This window comes from Sitophilus oryzae, unplaced genomic scaffold, assembly GCF_002938485.1.
Source record: "Sitophilus oryzae breed Bouriz unplaced genomic scaffold, Soryzae_2.0 scaffold_1000_pilon_pilon, whole genome shotgun sequence".
NCBI lineage: Eukaryota > Metazoa > Arthropoda > Insecta > Coleoptera > Curculionidae > Sitophilus > Sitophilus oryzae.
In genome coordinates this window covers 2140626-2161066 of record NW_022145617.1, presented here as the reverse complement: position 1 = coordinate 2161066, position 20441 = coordinate 2140626, and the positions used below count along the sequence as shown (strand labels likewise).

The 20441-nt window shown below is 31.7% G+C and overlaps 1 protein-coding gene across 10 annotated transcripts in view; it reads left to right on the top strand.

Annotated features, from left to right (window-relative positions):
* The window catches only part of LOC115878934 (pumilio homolog 2-like), a 476089-nt gene that overhangs the window by 133446 nt on the left and 322202 nt on the right, over positions 1-20441 (top strand). For all 10 annotated transcript variants that reach the window (XM_030895648.1, XM_030895897.1, XM_030895966.1 and 7 more), the window contains 4 exons: positions 4909-5036; positions 5162-5379; positions 16970-17240; positions 18890-19000. In XM_030895648.1, the coding sequence (XP_030751508.1) occupies positions 4909-5036; positions 5162-5379; positions 16970-17240; positions 18890-19000 (728 nt within the window). The remainder of the gene's footprint in view (positions 1-4908; positions 5037-5161; positions 5380-16969; positions 17241-18889; positions 19001-20441) is intronic.

The following is a 20441-nucleotide window of genomic DNA, read 5'->3' as shown; positions in this document are numbered from 1 at the left end:
ACTTTTAAGGTATAAAATTCAGTGTTATTATAAAATATTTTGTTTTATCTATTCCTGTGCAATACTAAAAAAAATATTTGTACCTATAGTGGAGTAAAAACGATATGAAAATGTGTCGACATATTTTTTGGAGGTATAACTACATGATATCTACACAAGATTATCAGTTAGGGCTTTGCGCATGTGAAATGACTACTTACGACCTTTTTGGGGGGGTCAGACTTCAATCGATTAAAAAAAAGAGTATGTGAATAAGTTGATTAGTTTAGGAGTTATCGCGTAGGAAAGGTAAAAAAACATGGTTATACATTTTTGTCAGATTTTTGACATTTTCCCTGATAAAAAATTTCTGACCCCCCCAAAAAGGTCGTAATTAGTCATTTCACATGCACAAAGCCCTAACCGATCATTTCATAAAGATGTTATGTGGTTATACCTTCAAAATTTTTTTTTCGAGAAGGAAGCGACTTTTCTCAGTGATTTTACTCGACTACTACATAAGGTATAAATATAATAGTTGCAGGAAGTTTCTTGAAGATGGAAAGTAAGAAATAGATCTTTTTAATATTTTTTTTGGTACCTATGTGGTGTTTTGTTTAAAATACTCTCTTGTTTGTTCTGTATTAACACAGGCCTCATTTAAAAAAAACGACTCGGATTTGATTTTGTTCAGTTTTATAGAGTTTTTTAACAATATTTTGAAGCAACCACTTGTCACTCAAATTTTAAATATATTAATTTCATGCTATGCGATCCAATTTACTTTATTGCCAAGCACTTTATTGTACAGGGAAAGCCAACTTTTGGACCCTAGACAATTGTTTTATAAGCAACTGTCAATCCCATATGGTACAAAACTAACAACTTAAACCAAGAAAACAGACATAACATACAATACAACACACGACACAGATATAAACAACCGGTACCAAGAAAGTAAAAAGTTATTGGTCAGCGATGCTGTTCATTTATTGCACCACGAGTATTCAATCATCTACCAGAAAATCTAAAGATCGTTGACACTTTACGGCAATTCAAGGCTGGGCTTAACCAATGGCTGCAAAGCACACCCAGATCTGAGATTCATTTGCTCATAGACTATAAGAACAACTAAAATGTGACATATGTAGATTTTGTTTTTGTTTCTGTTTTTTATTTGTTTTAGTTTAGTCATAGGAAATTAATTAATTATTAGGTTATTTTATTTATTTATTATTTTTTTTGGATAGCAAACAAAGGTCAAATACACGAGTCAGAATTATTCGTGCAGGGACGGATAAACCCACGAGCAAGGAAACTTTTGTGGGGAAATGTTTGTTTCTGTACGATTATTTTGTCCTTAATGTTTAAAGCATTTGTAAACGATTGTTATACAGAAATAAACTTATTATTATTATATTATTATTATAATTGTATCAACTTATTTCTTTGTAAAATAAAATAAAGCAATTTGAAATTTTCGAATGACAGACACATCTATTACTGTCAAGGATTTTGTCGTTGGACAGACTATATTTATACTTAACTTAGGAACTTTAAAAAAATGAGGAACTTTTTTTCTGTCATTATCTGTCAAAATCTTCCCTGAGTCTTTGTACTTAACCAATGGCTGCAAAGCACACCCAGATCTGAGATTCATTTGCTCATGACTATAGGAATAACTAAATGTGACATATGTAGATTTTGTTTTTGTTTCTTTTTTTTTATTTGTTTTAGTTTAGTCATAGTCTAGGAAATTCATTAATTATTAGGTTATTTTATTTATTTATTATTTTTTTTTGCTACGGATTAAATTAGGATAGCAAACAAAAGTCAAATACACGAGTCAGAATTATTCGTGCAGGGACGGATAAACCCACGAGCAAGGAAACTTTTGTGGGGAAATGTTTGTTTCTGTACGATTATTTTGTCCTTAATGTTTAAAGCATTTGTAAACGATTGTTATACAGAAATAAACTTATTATTATTATATTATTATTATAATTGTATCAACTTATTTCTTTGTAAAATAAAATAAAGCAATTCGAAATTTTCGAATGACAGACACATCTATTACTGTCAAGGATTTTGTCGTTGGACAGACTATATTTATACTTAACTTAGGAACTTTAAAAAAATGAGGGACTTTTTTTTCTGTCATTATCTGTCAAAATCTTCCCTGAGTCTTTGTACTTAACCAATGGCTGCAAAGCACACCCAGATCTGAAATTCATTTGCTCATAGACTATAAGAACAACTAAATGTGACATATGTAGATTTTGTTTTTGTTTCTGTTTTTTATTTGTTTTAGTTTAGTCATAGTCTAGGAAATTAATTAATTATTAGGTTATTTTATTTATTTATTATTTTTTTTTGCTACGGATTAAATTAGGATAGCAAACAAAGGTCAAATACACGAGTCAGAATTATTCGTGCAGGGACGGATAAACCCACGAGCAAGGAAACTTTTGTGGGGAAATGTTTGTTTCTGTACGATTATTTTGTCCTTAATGTTTAAAGCATTTGTAAACGATTGTTATACAGAAATAAACTTATTATTATTATTATATTATTATTATAATTGTATCAACTTATTTCTTTGTAAAATAAAATAAAGCAATTTGAAATTTTCGAATGACAGACACATCTATTACTGTCAAGGATTTTGTCGTTGGACAGACTATATTTATACTTAACTTAGGAACTTTAAAAAAATGAGGGGCTTTTTTTTCTGTCACTATCTGTCAAAATCTTCCCTGAGTCTTTGTACTTATTAGTGATGTTTGCCCATCTCAATACGTATTGCTATGACAGATGTGCTTCATTCTACCCACATATCTAGTTAATATTTTATTATGATCTCACATCACAAAGCAAACCTATCGGTTTTAAATGACGAAACTACGAACAATAGCGAGACGGGAGCAGCAAAACGACGCCTCGTTCCTGCGTGCCGTGTCCGCAATTTGGCGGGCGCGGTCCGCCGGTTCGCCGGGAATGGGCGTGTCGGGCGTCGGCACCGTCGTCCGGACGACGCTTAGCGCCGGGACGCCCGTTTCCCGGACGACCAGCGTCGATCCGAGCGCTCCGCTTGCCATCACCGTGACTGTCACGGGCTGGAAGCCACCCCGTTGCCGGATTTACAAAATCTACTGCAGCGTGCAAAAAAATCATGATTTAAAAAAATCGATTTTATTTTTATTTTGATCGGATTTTTTTGATTGTAATCAATTTTCTATTTAACGTCCTATCCTAAATGGCTAAATCTTTGTAACTCTGCCCGATATTGACAATATTAACATTTCTAGGACAGGTGTCGTTTTTCCACATCGGTCACCGATATATTTTATTCTGTAAACTTTGCCGATGCCCTTATTTCCGCAAAAAATACTCGACCGCTTAGATCAAAGGAATTTTTTTTGGAAATAGTCATGACTGTCTTAAGTCGAGAATAAAATTAGTACCATCTTATGTTCAAAATGCAAAGTACTTATGGCAGAATAAAATGTCGGTAGAAATTTGGAATGAACTAGAAGATAAATTAAGGAAAGCGGAAGTTAGCTTCATCATCATTCAGCTGTTTAAAAAAAGGTAAAAAACAGCCTTGACTCCAGCTTATCTTTTGACATTGATTAGTCCTCGGGAATGAAAATATAACCTGACATCTGAAGAAACTCGTCCTGCACTAGAGTTTGCAAATGAAATGTATTCAAATACCGAATTTCTGGCACTTCACAACTTCAAAATAAATCTCTGCCATTTAGAAGTGTAGGTAATGGATTCACACGAAATAACTTCAAAAATCAGTCCAACATTTTAATAGATAAATAGATATGAGGGATATGTGGTATATATTATATCTTTTACAATTATTTTTCGATCTATTAAAGTATATAAACGTTACAACAGCAAGTGTAATTTTGTACTTATTTGATGAATAGATATAGCGTATATTTGGTATAGGAATACTTTTTTTATAGCTTTATAGGAAACCTTTTTATAATTTTTGCAGTTATCTTTCGATTTATGATAAGTTTTTAAACAAGTTGATTTTTTTAATTTAAATCCATAAAAGAAGGGATAATATTGCAGCAGAATATAAAAATAGAAGGAAAGAACCACGGTTACCGGATAGGCAAAACCACAGACAAGTGTTTTTGGCTTGTTACTCTGCTAACCCCCGGTATTTTCAGGTACAGATTGCGCGTTATAATCCGCCAGATATATTTTATTTGACGGATAGCAGAAAAACATTAATAGGTAAAAAATTGTGTGGAGATTCGTTATTCGTTTCAAAAACTGAAATCCGCCTAGAGAAATGAAGCATTAAAATTGTTACGCTATTTTAACAATATGGTCAATATTTTAATAACGGCAATATTAAAAAGGCGTGATTATTAAAGTGCGGTAAACCCTAATTAAATTTACCTTTATTTTAATCGTAGAATAGTATATAGTGTGTTCCGTTTAAATTGTAGTTGTAGTAGTCCTCCAACAATCCCATCATTCACAGTTTCTAAAAATCTAATCGTGTGGCTACAATACTCCGTGTCCAATGAGGTGAATAGCCCTGTATGCTCTGCTGTTTCAGGATCTTTATTGCAGAGTCGGCAACAAAGACTTCCTTGATGCAGGTTGAGCTTGTTCAGGTAGCACTTGACAGCCATATGTCCTGTCAAGAGACCTATTGTAATCTGTACTTTATCCCTGCTGGGCATTTGCAGTTCCTTTGTAGTTTTATAATTAGATTCTTGGATGAAGGCCTGGACATTTTGCTTTTCCATGATCCAAAGTTTACTTTACTACGGGTTAGATATTTGAGTATTTCCAGTACTGACTCTGGACCAAAATGAATCTAGATAAACTCATATTTATAGTATTCTTTTACTTACTTTTTGCTTGTTATTTTATTTTTATTTTGTTTTCCAGGTGATCATGCAGTTACAGCACCTTTGGCCATGGGACGTAGAGGTGGTTTTCCAGGCGGGGCAGGTGATCCAGGTGGTATTCTATCTCCTAGAGGATCAGACGGTCCTGGAGGATTGGGTGTCAAAATGGTAAGCTTACTTCTTATTTACGATACTGATTTTTTGCCGGGAAGAATATTATAACTTGTGGGGTCTAATAGTGTGTTTATAGAGTGTCTGCAATGATATTAATATGGTATTACCGTCAAATTTAGGTGGAGTACGTGCTGGGTACTTCTCCGACAGGCGACAAAAGCGGTCAGGTCGTACCTGTGGGTTTGGAACCACGCATGCGCGCACTACATTTGGACGACAAAGATCAAAAAGACGGCGGCAAAAGCCAGCAGAGCCCCAAAGACGGACAGGACCAGGGAGTGAATGGTCAAGTTGCACAGCAGCAAGTTAACGGGCAAGATGATGACAAAGGCTTCAAGTAAGTACAGAAAGAAACATTTCACTTGATTGCAAATTCATTTGATTGTGGAAAAAATGGTCAAAATAATGGATTAATAATTATTAATAATGCATTAATTTCGTCTCTAGAAAGATATGGTAAAGTCAATTAGACAGCGATAGTTTTCTCCAGATTATGTTATTTCAAATTATCAATAAATAGTTCGTTGAAGTCTCACCTAATTATTTTTATTCGCTGAGTAAAGTACGTCTACTGGATTTGTGTCTATGAAAGGAATTTCAAGAAGGCATACACAGTATTGGGGTATGATCAATTTACCCCAAATCACATTTAAATAAACAGCAATATATTTAGCTACCTATACAGGGTGGTCCGAATTGTATTCCGGAAACTTCGGCAGCATATTCTACAGATAAAAATAGGTAAAAAAGTTCGTATAAATGTATGTCCTAAACTGCTTAGTTTCGGAGATACAGGGTGTAGAAATTTCATTTATATTTCGATTTTTTCCAAATAATTTCTAAGTAACTGAAAGTAACGTCAATATTTAGATGAAAATTGGTGTTTGGGAGTTTTTTGATATGAGAAATTTGATTTTGATGTCAGTATCACTCCTACTGGTAGAGGGCGCCACCTACATGTGTTTTAACTGTTTTGAAGCGTAATAATCATTTCAAATTTATGATCTCAGTCTAATAAATATTTAGTTAACATGTTTACTTTATGCCAGTGATGACAGGTATTGATTATTTCGTTTTAAAATATCACCGAAAACCATTACTCGTAGCGATTTTTACCAAGAGACCTTTTACAGCGTAAAGGTATCAACAAATATATATTTTTACTCAGTAGTTTTATGCAGGTACCGGACAAAAAGTTATTACTCTTCGAACCCAGTTAAAAAATATGTAAGGTGGCACCCTCTACCAGTAGGAGTCATATTGACATCAAAATCCAATTCCTCATGTCAAAAAACTCCCAGACACCAATTTTCATCCAAGTATTGACGTTACTTCAAAAATTATTTGGAAAAAATCGAAATAAAAATGAAACTTCTACACCCTGTATCTCCGAAACTAAGCATTTTTGGACATATATTTATACGAACTTTTTTACTTATTTTTATCTGCAGAATATGCCGCCGAAGTTTCCGGAATACAGTTCGGACCACCCTGTATACACGCAGCAGAGAGTCCACTTGACGAGTGTCAAGTGGACTCTCTTGACAAATGTTATCGCGAAACTCATTACATTGGCTGCATGCAAATTTGTCTTATTTTTATTGACGCAGCGACGATTTTTTACGAGAAAGATCGATTAAAACGGTAGTAGACCGAGCTTGGAGAGTAGTACAGTCGTTATCGGTAAAATAAATGAAAAATAAATCTTGATTTTCTAATTTTATAAAGATTATGTCTTATGATGTGTTATTTAAAATATTTTAGCCCATGAATTGATTGCTAACAGAGAATTCTGTTTCGCTCTTACGGATGCCCCGTAGCTGCAGATATCGACGTACTGTTGTCGAGGAATTTTCGGTGCCCAACGTGTGGCACTAGCCGCGAAAAAAACTTCAATTTGATATTAAGTTTGTTCCAACACAGATATTTGTATCGTTCTAGAACGGTTATTGGGATTACCAGCATTGGATGAGATATTTTTAGCCTGTAGTTAAGTTAGGTTAGGTTTATAGAAGAAGTTAGGTCTTAGCGTTATCTATCAAGCTCGACTAATACACACATTAAATAATTGAAATTGAATTTAATTATTTGAATAAGTTTACTGAGAATTTTAATTCATTATAGGAGATCTCAGTGATTTTTTTAAATAAAAACGTATTACAATATTTTGAATAGATGCGACGCATCACCCGCATCAATGTCCTCTTCGTCAATTAATATCTGCTCTTCTCTTCGTCACACTCATCATATTTAGTACAAAAAGAATCTTATTAGATTTTCTTTTGATGTATTTTATGATGTGAAGAGATTTCCTCATCGTCTTTCCTAGTAAACCAGTATGATTTATTTATACCAAGATAATTACAGACGTACTTTAACATATCTATAAATCTATTTTAAACGAAAAGATTCACATATACAATAAATTTGGTGAAAGCCCAAAACAAAGCATTATGATTTCCTTATGATTATTTGATATCCAGAAATAAATTAAGACGAAAATACATGTTGAATATTCATATTTTAAAGCGTATTATTAATGACAATGATTCTTCCTAGCCCTAATATATTATTACTGCACAAGAAGTGAAAGTTTACTTGATTATAGTTTTCAAAACTTAGCGACATTAAATTAGCTGCTAGTTACTGCCTACATAACTTAATTTTATGGTGTAAATCCTCATTCGGAACCTCTAAATTAGTGGAATAAATTAGTTGTTTCAATTTTAGTTTATACTTATGAGTTTACGTTCATTCACAATGTCGGAAAATACAATTAAAATTAATAGAATATCCGAGCAACAACTTGCGGTAGAAAGCCTAATAATTAGCTTGTAAAACAATAAACTCTTCAATACCATACATACGAGGAGTTTCAAGGAAAGGAGGATAGGAAAACAATATAACATACGAACATCTTTCAAAACACAAAATACACTTAGATCCATTTTATCACTTACTGAACCAATGAATACAAAACAACAAACAAAAAATGTAATATATCAAATACCATGTGAATGCGATAAATTTTATTATTTTGGTGAAACATCTAGACCCTTAAATGTTCGAATTAAAGAACATAAAGATTATTTAAGAAAGGGAGATTTTCACAAATCTAAGATTTGTCAGCATTCATGGGACACAGGGCACAGAATAAATTTTAATAACGCCAAAATTATAATGAAAGAAGCGATAGCCTCTAAAAGAAAAATAAAAGATGTTTTTTTAATACAATCTAATAAAAATAAATGTATTGCTCATGCATCTGTAGATGTTAGTAATGTATGGCAATCGCTTTTTTGATTTTAAAGAACATAACATAAATAAACATAACATACGTAAAAATTAAAAATAATCATACTAGAAAGTTTGGGGCTTTTTGGTTTTACCTTATTAAGTAATTGTTATCAGGTAGTAATTGTTAATTTTGAAGTTTAACTTGATATAATGTCATTTTAACAGAACGTAAACGGTTTTTAGACGCATCTGTTTAAAAAAAAAACTAAAATGTTCTCGAATAGTTGAATTTAAATAGTTTTAAATAGTTTTTTTTCTTTATTCTTTGTATTTTTTTGCTTCAGACGACGGATAGAGATAAACTTTCCGAAACGTTAAGCATTTTTTTGTTCGTTAGGCAAATTTGTATATATTTAAACCTAACTTCTGACAAGTAGTTTCCGTTTGGGATTAACGCAGTGTTTACATAAAATAACTATTTTATTTTGTAGATTTTCTTGCAGTGGTGAAAACCCCATATAGGATTTTTTTGGAGAGATGAATCCGACACATAGGTATAGACATTTTTTAATAAACTCTTCATTTCTAACCACAATTTCTCTTGACGGATGTTCAATATAACATTACTCCTAAATTTTGAAGTATAATTAGTGGCAAAAGTTAAAAGTTTGTTGACTTTTTCTACTAATTGAAAATTACAGGAGAGGAACAAACTTCTACGCTAATTGAAACCACTAATTTTTTTCAGTAATTTCGAGGTTCTTAATGAAACTTTAGTAGGCAAAGTCATTGAATTCTTTTTTGTATTTATACAGCCTGTAAACAAATATTTTTAAAATTAATTTATATAGGTAATAATTCTTTTAAAACCAACTATTATTAAAATTTGGGAAGAAAAATAATCAAGTCTTCTAGACAGGAACAAAAAAAAACAATTAATTAGTGAGATTGATTTTTCATTTAAAATTAAACAGGCTTATAAAGATTTTGAAAGTGAAATAATTTATCAAGAGTCTAAAACTCTCTTAGAAATACTGTAGGAAAAAATGCAATTATGCATTTAGTTTTGAGGTTCTTAATAAGAGAATTTTTTTCTTTAAAACATACAGATCGCAAGACACGTGACCAAATTTCGGGGTTTGATTTCTCATCAAAAAATATGGAAAACAGTTTCTGTGTTATTTTAAATACCATTATTTTTCTTAGTTTGATGTAAGTAGTAGCGCTGAACATACAAGGTGTTCCTGTATAAGGTCAAATCATGGCAAAATTTCGTAATTTTATGTTGTAAAAAATGACAGAAATATTATGAAAAGCAATTTTTCTTAATGACACCGGCATTTCAAATCAGGCGCCAATAATTACAGACTCATTTCCTCATTAGAGCGGAGCAATAAATCGCAACATTACCAGAAAACCGTGAAGCTTCTTCCCTTCAGAGAAAGTCTATTAGGAATGTCTGTTTCATGGAAAAAATCGATATGGTTTCGTGAAAACAAGTGAGTTTTTATTGTTGATAGAGTTAGAATCTGTCTTAAAGGAGACAAAACTATTTACATTTTATCCCCATCATATTGTTTTCGAGAAAAAGCGATGATGTCAAATTTTTGCGGATTGCGTTAGATCTGCGGCTTGTGTTTGAAAACAAAGTAAAGGGATATGTATGTTTGTTGTTATTAATGTTTTTTTGGGTACCTATAGAAACGGCATACTAAATATAATACGAGTATAATAAGTAGGTATATTATTTTAGTTAAAATGCATTAGATTATACTTTTGAAATTATTTATTGTTTTCTAATTGTGTATGAATTAAATTAAAATTTATTAGGGAACTTATTAACTGTGACAACGTTGCTCCAGGAAGACTGTTTGGTTTCTATGTCTGTCGCAAACTTTTGACGCTTTCATTCAATTTATGTATGTGTTGCTGTGCCGTGTTTGTAAACTTTTATTTTTAAGTAATTTTTAGCGTTTTTCTTTGCAAAAGAACTGTTTAAAATATTTTTAAATATCTAAGATGGTTGTCAGTGCATAGTTTGCAAATAGGTGGTCCCAAACTGATATTTCGGCTGTAAGTGACCTTACTTATTTTTTAGATTTAACAGTGGTGTACCTAATTTAAGTTTTAAGTAGGTTATTACAAAAAGGCATTATCGAAAATAAAATTCAACCTATGCGATTTTAATGGACTTAATATCTTGAGTTCTCATGAACTATTACTATAATAGAGAAATAATTATATTACATTACATTATACAGGGTGAGTCTTAAATAAGTGCAAATATTTTCAAGGTTTGTAGATCTCGATAAAAGAAACATATTTTCTCTTTACCAGTTCAAAATAACCGAGATATTTTACTTTGAAAATGAAAAAGAAATGATTTTTCGCTTAAATTTTGAGAACCACAGGATATTTTCTGAGGTAATGAGTAACTTTAATTTACTACCTATTGTGCCATATTATGAAGATATTTTTTTAATAAAAAATTTAAAAAAATCCATAAAATATTTCAAACAATTCCAAATTTAAAAAAAAAATCGCCAAAAAAACCTCACAGTCGTGTTTCTGGGGTCGAAATATACTACTAAAAATATTTGCATTTATTTAAGACTCACCCTGTATATTACAAATCAAAATTTAAATTAAAATTACTCTCTACGATTCTCGATAAAAAAACAGCACGCCACTGGTTAGTTGTCTTTGGATAGAAGAAGTTGTTTCTTTACCCAAATCAATAAGAGAATACCAGTAAATTATTCAAATAAGGATGAAAAAATGTGATAAATACGGTATCGATATTTCGATAAATCGATACGTTTGGACATGACTAAAGTCAATTATTTAACAATCATGTAATCGATGTCGTCGTCGGTATTGCGACTACTAAACAAGCTGTTTATAGAATGCAATAAAAAATCTACTCGTTTAAAGCAGAATTACAAAGGATTACGATCGTGGTAACAGTAAATAGTTATTTTTGAAATGCATTTTTTAATGAAGTACCTAGTACAAAAATATTAAAATTACATAATAAAATTCTTAATTTAAATAAAAGCATTCCCACAAATTGGCTTTATAATACCGTATGATCGAAAAAAAAACGGTTTCAAAGACGGTTTTTCAAAAACTACACTATTTTAAAATTATTTTTATTCAATATAAAAATAAATTACAACCTTTTTATGCTTAGTATGCCATTAATGGCCATTGAAAAATAGGAATACCAAGTAGTAACGTCTAGAGCTTGACCTCGCCAAAATTATCATAGATTGTCATTCCTCAACCGTCTTTGACGCCGTTTTTTTCGAGTGAATGGTCTCTTGAGTACGGTTTATTGTAGCGATTTTTACCAAGAGACCTTTTTTACAAAAAAAAAACTACGAAAATGTATATTTTTTTGCTTAATAGTTTAATACAGGTACGGACGAAAAGTCATTACTCTTCAAAACAATTAAATAACATGTAGGTGGCGCCCTCTACAGGTAGTAGCTATACTGACATCGAAATCGAATTTCTTATATCAAAACACCCATATACCAATTTTCATCCAAAAATCGACGGTGGTTCAGAAATTATTAGAAAAAACCCGAAATAAAAATGAAACTTCTACACCTTCTATATCCGGAAACGAAAAATTTCGGACATAAATTTATACGAACTTTTTTATTTATTTCAATTTGCAGAATATGCTGCCGAAATTTCCCGAATACAATTCAGACCACTCTGTATATTGCCCAATAGCTCTCTAATAAATTTAATTATCGTTAATAACAAAAGCGTTTTGCAATACTTAATACCTATTCCGCCATGTTGTTGTTCCGCGATTCTCGATCTAGACGCCTTGGTTCAAGGTCCCTCGCCTACCTTGATTCGAGTCAATGACACGTGCGTGAGACGCCAGTAATTGCGACGTTGTCAATACGCCCAGTCTATCACGAAAAAGCTTTTAAAACGACAATTAAGTAAGAATTTACTTTCAATCAATGACTAAAGAATGCAATGAATAATAACACCAGAAACTGAATTGTTACCTGTTGACACCAAACAGCGTCGTGCCAATGGGTTAATATAAAAAATGCAGAATTAAATAAAAAAATTCAGTTTTTACTGTTTCACATTTTTTTTTTAAATTATTATTCGTTGGTTTTTAATTTTGTTTTTTACATGTCTGCCTTTTATAATAAAGTGGATTATTCAGATTTTCATCTCACGAAATTTGTTTGTAAATGGGACAAGGTGTCGTTTAAATTGGGCGGTTTGGTTTGGTTGAGTTATTAGACTTATTTAATTGTTAATAATTTTTATTTATATTTTTGATAAAAGTTTCACCTACGCCTATGGTGGATGCTGCTTTTTCAGATGGTTTTGTGCCAGTTATTTAAAGAAGGTACAATACTAATATGTACTATTATGCCTAAATAGTATGTAGCACATATCATAGTGTAATATCAGAAAAATGATATTCAAATTCGATAAAAAAATGCGTTCTGCTTGACAGCTATTAAATTGAAGGATTTGAATGTTTGAAAAAGTGCAGTTTGAAATGTTGAAAAAGTAATAAAATAAAAATTAATAAATAATTTGATTCACTTTCACAAAACTTGTATTAAAATATCAATATTTTTGATAAACACGTGGACTGCTCACAAAAACACGTCGCGTCGCTACATATTCCTAAGCCGCAGACTGTTAGTTTTTACTCCCAGCGCCAGATCGTTACCACTTTTCGTCTCGCTAGCACGTGTGTCACGGCCTTGCATTTTTCCCCGCGCGCGTAAAGAAGTTTCACTTGTTTATTTACCTATGTATAAATTTAATTCTTGGCTCTTCTCACTGCTGCTTTCAAACTTGAAAGCAAGAACAAATTTAATCACCATTGTAATAAAGTTTATACAAAGTTCACTACATACAACAAATTATTAAAAATCGCTAAAATTGTTGCTGATGACGCCTCCTTTGTTTGGCACCAATATAATAGTATCCTATAATTTAACATCGAATTTTTACATATCCTGATATTCTTTAGTTATTGATTTCAACGAAACGTTATTGTATAGTTGACTATTGTGTTCCATGTTTTGACCATTTTTTACAACATTTTATTAGGTAGAAATAGTAAAATCCTGGTTTTTAATAATTGTGAGTCAGTTTGGCAACAACGTTTGTTTATTTATCTCTTGTTCGTTTGTTGTCATAGCAACTGCTCCACTGCTTTGTACATTTTGCTTACTTTTAAAGCTGTAAGCGCCATCTATACGCGAACCGTTGTAGTTCTGGCCATCGATTTCTCATTGGAGATGAGCGCCACGCTGCAGGTTTCTGTACGTTGGAAAATAAATGTTTCGGGATCCGCTTGATAGGTGGCGCCAGAGGTTCTGACTGAATGAAATAATTTTTAATTTAAAATACTTTGAAAATTAATAGTTTATAAATTTACTTTGGATGTTTTTTTTGCGGAATACATACAGTGCTTTTATTTTAAGACTAAATAAAAGTATATTGCTGATATAATAAGAAAACATATTTAACAGAAAATAGTAAAACAGGTATGCATGTTGGTTGCAATTTGGAACTAATTTACTATCTTTATAAGTTTAAATTGACTACCCTATAACAGCAAAACGGTCAAAATCAATTTTCGTCATAGAGGATCCGTGGACATAACATATTAAACTAACCAAAGATGTTTGAGCCAAAAAGAGCAGAAAGTAGAACATAAAAAGCTAAGCAACTCCACGTATATATCCTAAATATGCCAATTTTGGACTTAATATAGTTTGCTTCTAGAATACCGATATGGATATCAACCTGTGTATATGTAAAGTTAAAAATTCGGACGGTTCCGCGCGTTTTCATACTTCCCGCGCATTCGCATCCACTGTGAGAGCAGCCTAATTTTTATCATTACACATGTAAGAAAGATGAGGCAACATTAGTATTAATGTAAGAAGAGATATCTATGTCCAAATAATTGTTATTGACGGTTTCATCAGCTTATACAGACGCCGGCTTTGGTTTTCGAAATAAAAAACAGCCTGTCATTTCTGTTTTTTGTCTAGAGTTACTCGTTTGCTTTTTTTTCTCTCAAATTGGTTCGGGTTAATAGAGGACATGGTTTCTTATAGTGATGTGTTTTATAGTGAAAGGTGGGCATAGATTAATTTTATTTTTTTAAATAATACTTTCTTTTTATTATTTTAAAATATGATATTACCCTCAATTTAAACGTTCTAAATAATTAAATTATTTTTTTAAAGATTCTACGAAATATTCTTGGTTTTTTTACTCAGTTGGATTGTTTGAGTGTATTATGAAAGAATCAAGGTTAAGAAAATTAGTTATGTGATAGTTATGAGTTATGTCTAGGCTAAAATAGGTTAGAAAATTTTCAAAATTTTTGAAAACTTGTAAAAACAGCTAAAAATGGTAAATTTTTCGACTTTTTCAATACATATATGCTCATGAAATTTGTCTGTTTTGGACCGATTTTGATGAAACTACTGTTATTTACTAATTAAAAGATTGATCGTTTGATTGGTCGTGAAGAAGTATTGGTAAAATCATGAATTAAAAATTTTTAAAATTGAAATTTGGGTTATAAGTTAACGAAAGTCGATATATTCAAGCTGTCTAACTAAACCGATTGGATATTACATAGGGAGGGCAAAATCTTATTTATTTCTGAATATTCTGTTATTTTAAATTCAACCCTATGTATATTATTTAAAAATTGGTGTTTCTTAAGTAGAGCTATTTAAAAATTAATAATAATTATATTATAGTGTCATTTCAAGAATTTCGTTACCATGACTATTTTAGAACTTTAATTATTGATACTTATAAAATTTGAATATTTGTCATGGTAACGATTTTCTTTAAAGGAAACAATCAAATAGAATATTATCTTTTCAATGGCTTTACTGAAGAAGGTTTAGATATAGGAACATAATATGTCGTTGAAAAGCAATTTTATTTGGGTTTCGATTTTTTAAATAATATACAAAGGCTTGAATCTAAAATAACAATAATTTGAACGATTTTATAACAAATAGAAATATTTGTTTTTTTTTGACCTCCATGTTTCATATCCAATCAGTTAATTTAGATAGATCCCATATGTTGACTTATACAGGATCCGGCAATAGTGGCTCAAAAAAGTGTGAGTGGACCTGGATGATTTTTTTTAAATGGAACACCCTGTATATTATTGCATTTTTGGCTTCCTTTCAGATCACTTTACACGACCCTAAGATATGAATAAATATATTTCGATAGTTTCAGAGACATTAAAAAATAAATCAAAAATATATATTTTTCAACCCTTCTTAAAAAACTATTAAAAATACAAGAACTGTTCTGAAATCAAAACTATGTTCTGTTCTTACTTTGCTATAAATATGGTAATCGTAAACCATACAGGATGTTCAATATTCTACGCCAAACTTTCTAAAATATAAAATATTTTTTCTTTGTTATTTTAAATGGAACACCCTGTATATTATTTTTTTATTAGATGGAGAGTTAAAAAATGAACATTTTTTGCATGTAGAGTATTTCAAAATTTTTAACGGTTTCGCAGATACGCGCAGTATTATTTCATATGGCGCTTTCAATGGTAAAATACGAGAGTAAAATCATTGAGTGGCTTTGATAAAAATTTACTGTGGAAAATGCTATACGAAATATAAACCCGCAAATATTTGCGAAACCGTTAAAAATTTTGAAGTACTCTAAATACAAAAAATGTTCATTTTCTATTGAATATTATTCTCCGTCTATTGAAAATATAATATACAGGGTGTTTCATTTAAAAAAACAAGGAAAAATTATTTTATATTTTGGAAAGTTTGGCGTAGAATTTTGAACATCCTGTATAATTTACGATTTTCATATTTATAGCAAAGTAAGTACAGATCATCTAAAGTAAGTACCTAATATAGTTTTGATTTCAGAATAGTTCGTGTAAATTTTTAATAATTTTTTTAAGAAGGGCTGAAAAATATATATTGATTTATTTTTTAATATCTCTGAAACTATCGAAATATATTTATTCATATCTTAGGGTTATCTAAAGTGATCTGAAAGGAAGCCAAAAATGCAATAATATACAGGGTGTTCCATTTAAAAAAATCAGCAAGGTCCACTCACACTTTTTTGAGCCACCCTATAAGTTAAAATATTTTCCTGAAATACATCCTGGTACATACTTTAGGTTTGCACTTAAACAAAATACTCAAGTTTTTTATTCTAAGAGCTACAGATGCCCGACGCACTATTGCCGGACCCTGTATAAACCAAATTTCAGCTTTCAATATGCCGAATTTATGATTTAACCAATGCATAGGTTAGTGTAATAGAAAAATTATGAGATATGACAGTAGTTTCGAAAAATGTAAGGGTATACCGGGTGTTCCATTTAAAATAACAAAGATGCTACCATATTTAGGATGAAACGACAACACTGTATTGCTGAAAATGATTTAGACAGATAGCGCAGATGCCTTTACACAAAAATTCAAATTTTGGAAAATATTCTATAACCGGTTCTCCATAAACGTCTAATCTACCATGGCCGTGAATCACCCTGTATATTATATTCTGAATCTACATAAAATTTCCTACAAGTACTAAAAGTTTCATAATTTTACGACTATGGTTACTATATTTTTGTAATTTTTCTATTCTAGCCGTACCCCAGGCAGTCGTCAACCCTCCCCAGCCGAGGAGGACTTGAATAAAAATGGCATCGTCGCTCCAGGTGGCATCGGTGGTCTCGATCCGGCAACCATGGGACTCGTTCTAAAACAACCCCCTCCTGTTGATGGTGGAGGTGGACCCCTACATCCGCACCAACACCAATTGCATCATTTACCACCACATTTGGGGCCTCACTTGGGGGTTACCTTGGCGGAAAGTGTCAACCAGCAGTTTGCTGACCATTTTGCAGAAACTCAACAGGTAGGTTGATTACACAGGTCGACAAATTCAAACTTATCATTTCTAACATTGATGACCATAGCTGATTATATCAGATTCTGTACTACATATTAAAATTAAAAACACGTAATTTTTTTTGTTAGATGGTGATAAACAATAAATAAGAATAAATCACATTTTTATTTAACAAGTATCATATTTCATTATTATATTAAATTAAAAAATTATAAAAAGTTTTATATGCATTATATTGCATAAAATCAAAGTGTACTACATCAATATGAAATATGACTACATATTAAGCGATAAAATACGCAAACATGCTTAAAAGCGTTATTTTTTTCTTTTATGTGACGTCGGATCTTCTGGTTTTAAAAACCAGCATTAGTCGCCAATCATAACTGGATCCCAACGATCAAGGGGGGATCCAACCAAAATAATCATGTGAAATCTCTCTCTCCTTGTTCATCACTGACTTCACCGAGATTTTCGGGAGAAAATTCAAATGCGAGTGGAGAAAAATAATTTTTAGGGACATACGGCATCCGAATGACTGCCAGCATCTTAAACTTCTTGTACGACTAATTCATAGTTTTCTTCTTTTTTGTTATCTAAGAACCCTTTAACTACATTTACAAGGAAGTTTTAAGCTCTTAGTACTTTCTGAGTGAGTTTCTCTTTAAAGGCGAGCTCTTTAAGGGGCTTTCTTATTTGATGCCAGATTTGATGCCAAATAAAAATACCCTCTTTTTAAGCTTGGCATCACTGATTTGTGGAAAAACTGTTTTCAAATGTTTAAATCCTTCACTTTCAGTGTCCATGGCTATTACAATTTTTTTTACCAGTTTCAACTTAATATGGACGGGTGTAAGTAGCAGGCTTTGGATCAACAAGTGGTAGATATTTTATTTACTCGTACCTGGTTCAAAAGATGTTCTTGGAGGTCACTCTTTTTCACAAAAAGTTCCTAAGTTGCCCGAATATCCCACAAATACAAGAAATAACAGTACTTCGTAAAACCACCTTGAATTCCTAGTAATAGACCTATAACATGAGGAACAGGCTCTGCAAATGGCAAGTCTGGATACTCAATTGTCTTTCTGTTTCTTTGATTAACATTTGTAAGGCTAAAAACATAGTGGAGCGACGAGGAGAGCGGCGAGCAAGCAGCGCGACGTGCGTCCAAAACAAACCTGTGAAGACATGTACGCGTGAACATAGTAAAGCGATTTGCTCGCCGGTCTACTATGTTTTAGCACCTCCAGGCTCGATCGACGCGATATCGCGCTGCTTGCTCGCCGCTCCCCTCGTCACGCCACTATGTTTTTAGCCAAAGACAGAAATAGTAGTCATTAAAATGATTAGTAGATTCTCTCCATATCATAGAAACAACAAATAACATATTTTTTCTCTGGCCTTTCAGCCTCTGAACCAAATTCAAACTACAACTTATACAGCACACATGACTAACCCAAGACTGATCTTGATCCCTAACTGTAACAAAAATTAACAACTTAAAAAAATAAACACATTTTTTAAGATATTTTTAGAACCGTTATTCCGATTTGAATGAGATTTGGGGTCCCTATATTTTTCTAGATGCTCTATCATTTGTCTTATTATGATTAATTTTTGAGAAAATATAAAAGAGTGTTTTTTTATTTTTGCAGGCCGCGGCAGGGCAAGCATATGATCAAACGCAGCACCAGCAGTTTGCAGCTCAGCAGCATCAAGTGGAGAGTGCAGTGTTACAGCAGCAACAGCATAATTTTGATGTACAGGTAAGTGAATACAGCATCATAATTTTGGCGATGTCAATCTCTATACTTTATTTATTAAAAATTGACATAAATCTTGTCATAAATTAACACTAATAAGTTAATATTTTTTCTCGAATTTTAAATTACAATATTTAAAAATCATTTTTACTCAAAATAAAAATTAATTACAACCTTCTTAAGCACCGTTAAAAAATCAAGAAGAGTCCGGGCTAAGTAAATGACGTCTAGGGCTTAACCTCGCCAAAATTAAGATTGAATGCCGTTCCCCAGCCGTCTTTGACGCCGTTTTTTCTCGACCGTGTAACTAATTATGTTAATGTAACACTTGAACCGCTTTGTTGATTTATATCTACATATTATGTGCAAAATGGGCTTTATTAATGATATTAAATAATAAATGTGATTGTAAAGTATATGTGCGAATAGGGCTACCATAAAATATATTTATCCACTACTAAATTTTATGATTCCATTAGATAAATTAATTTTCTACCAATGGAACAATAAAATGGGGCTTTATATATCGTCATGTTAAGCCATAGCGTTTATAAACTTTGTTTTGTGAGCATAATTCATACATTTTGTTGCTTGAGGCAGTTTTTTGAGTTTTAGAATATTCGGTGGCGGTGTTACTATATTATGTTTTATACCTTAACTTGATTTGTGCATATTATAATAATTAACTCTAACAAATATTACCATATTTGGGAAATCATTAAACAACATATAGATACATTTAAAGTAAAATAATATTATGAAGTTTACTGGAAATAACATCTTTATAAACACTGTACGTCACTGAATATTTTATTTATCCTTACCGTTGCCACGTTGCCTCAAATCCATTGGTCTGAGTGTAATTTGAAATTTTCTCTGTGCCCCACGTTGGGCACCAAAAAAAAAGATTTCTATTTTTAATTTTAATTAATAAATGATATTCTACCTATACGAATTTAAATTAATTGGAGGGCATGAACCCTAGCGCCATGCAAATTGTTTTAAACGTTTTAATCGAAGCCTATCGTATATTATTCGGTAGCTACGGGGCCATAATTTAAAGCGTATCTACGCTCGATCGATGCGGAGCATTATTTAATTGAAACGAATTAAGCTCGCGAGGATATGTTATTGCTATTGATTGATTTTCATAACGCGGACGCATTTGCCTACTACGTCTGCATCAATTTATTTCGTGGCTGTTTTATTTTCGGAAAAAAGTAATTAAATTTATGTATTTTGTCTTAAGCAACGTCTACATATAACTTTTTATCTGTTGTGTCAAAACGGATCAATTAAAACCATAGATAAAAGAAGATAACCATCTATTAAGATAGATATGAAATAACTTAATAGTAAAGTTTTGGGTTAAAGCGCCCCTCCGTGTCCTTAGTCAAGACTACTTTTAACCTAGCGCCTTCGCCTTTTCTGCTCTAAATGTTTA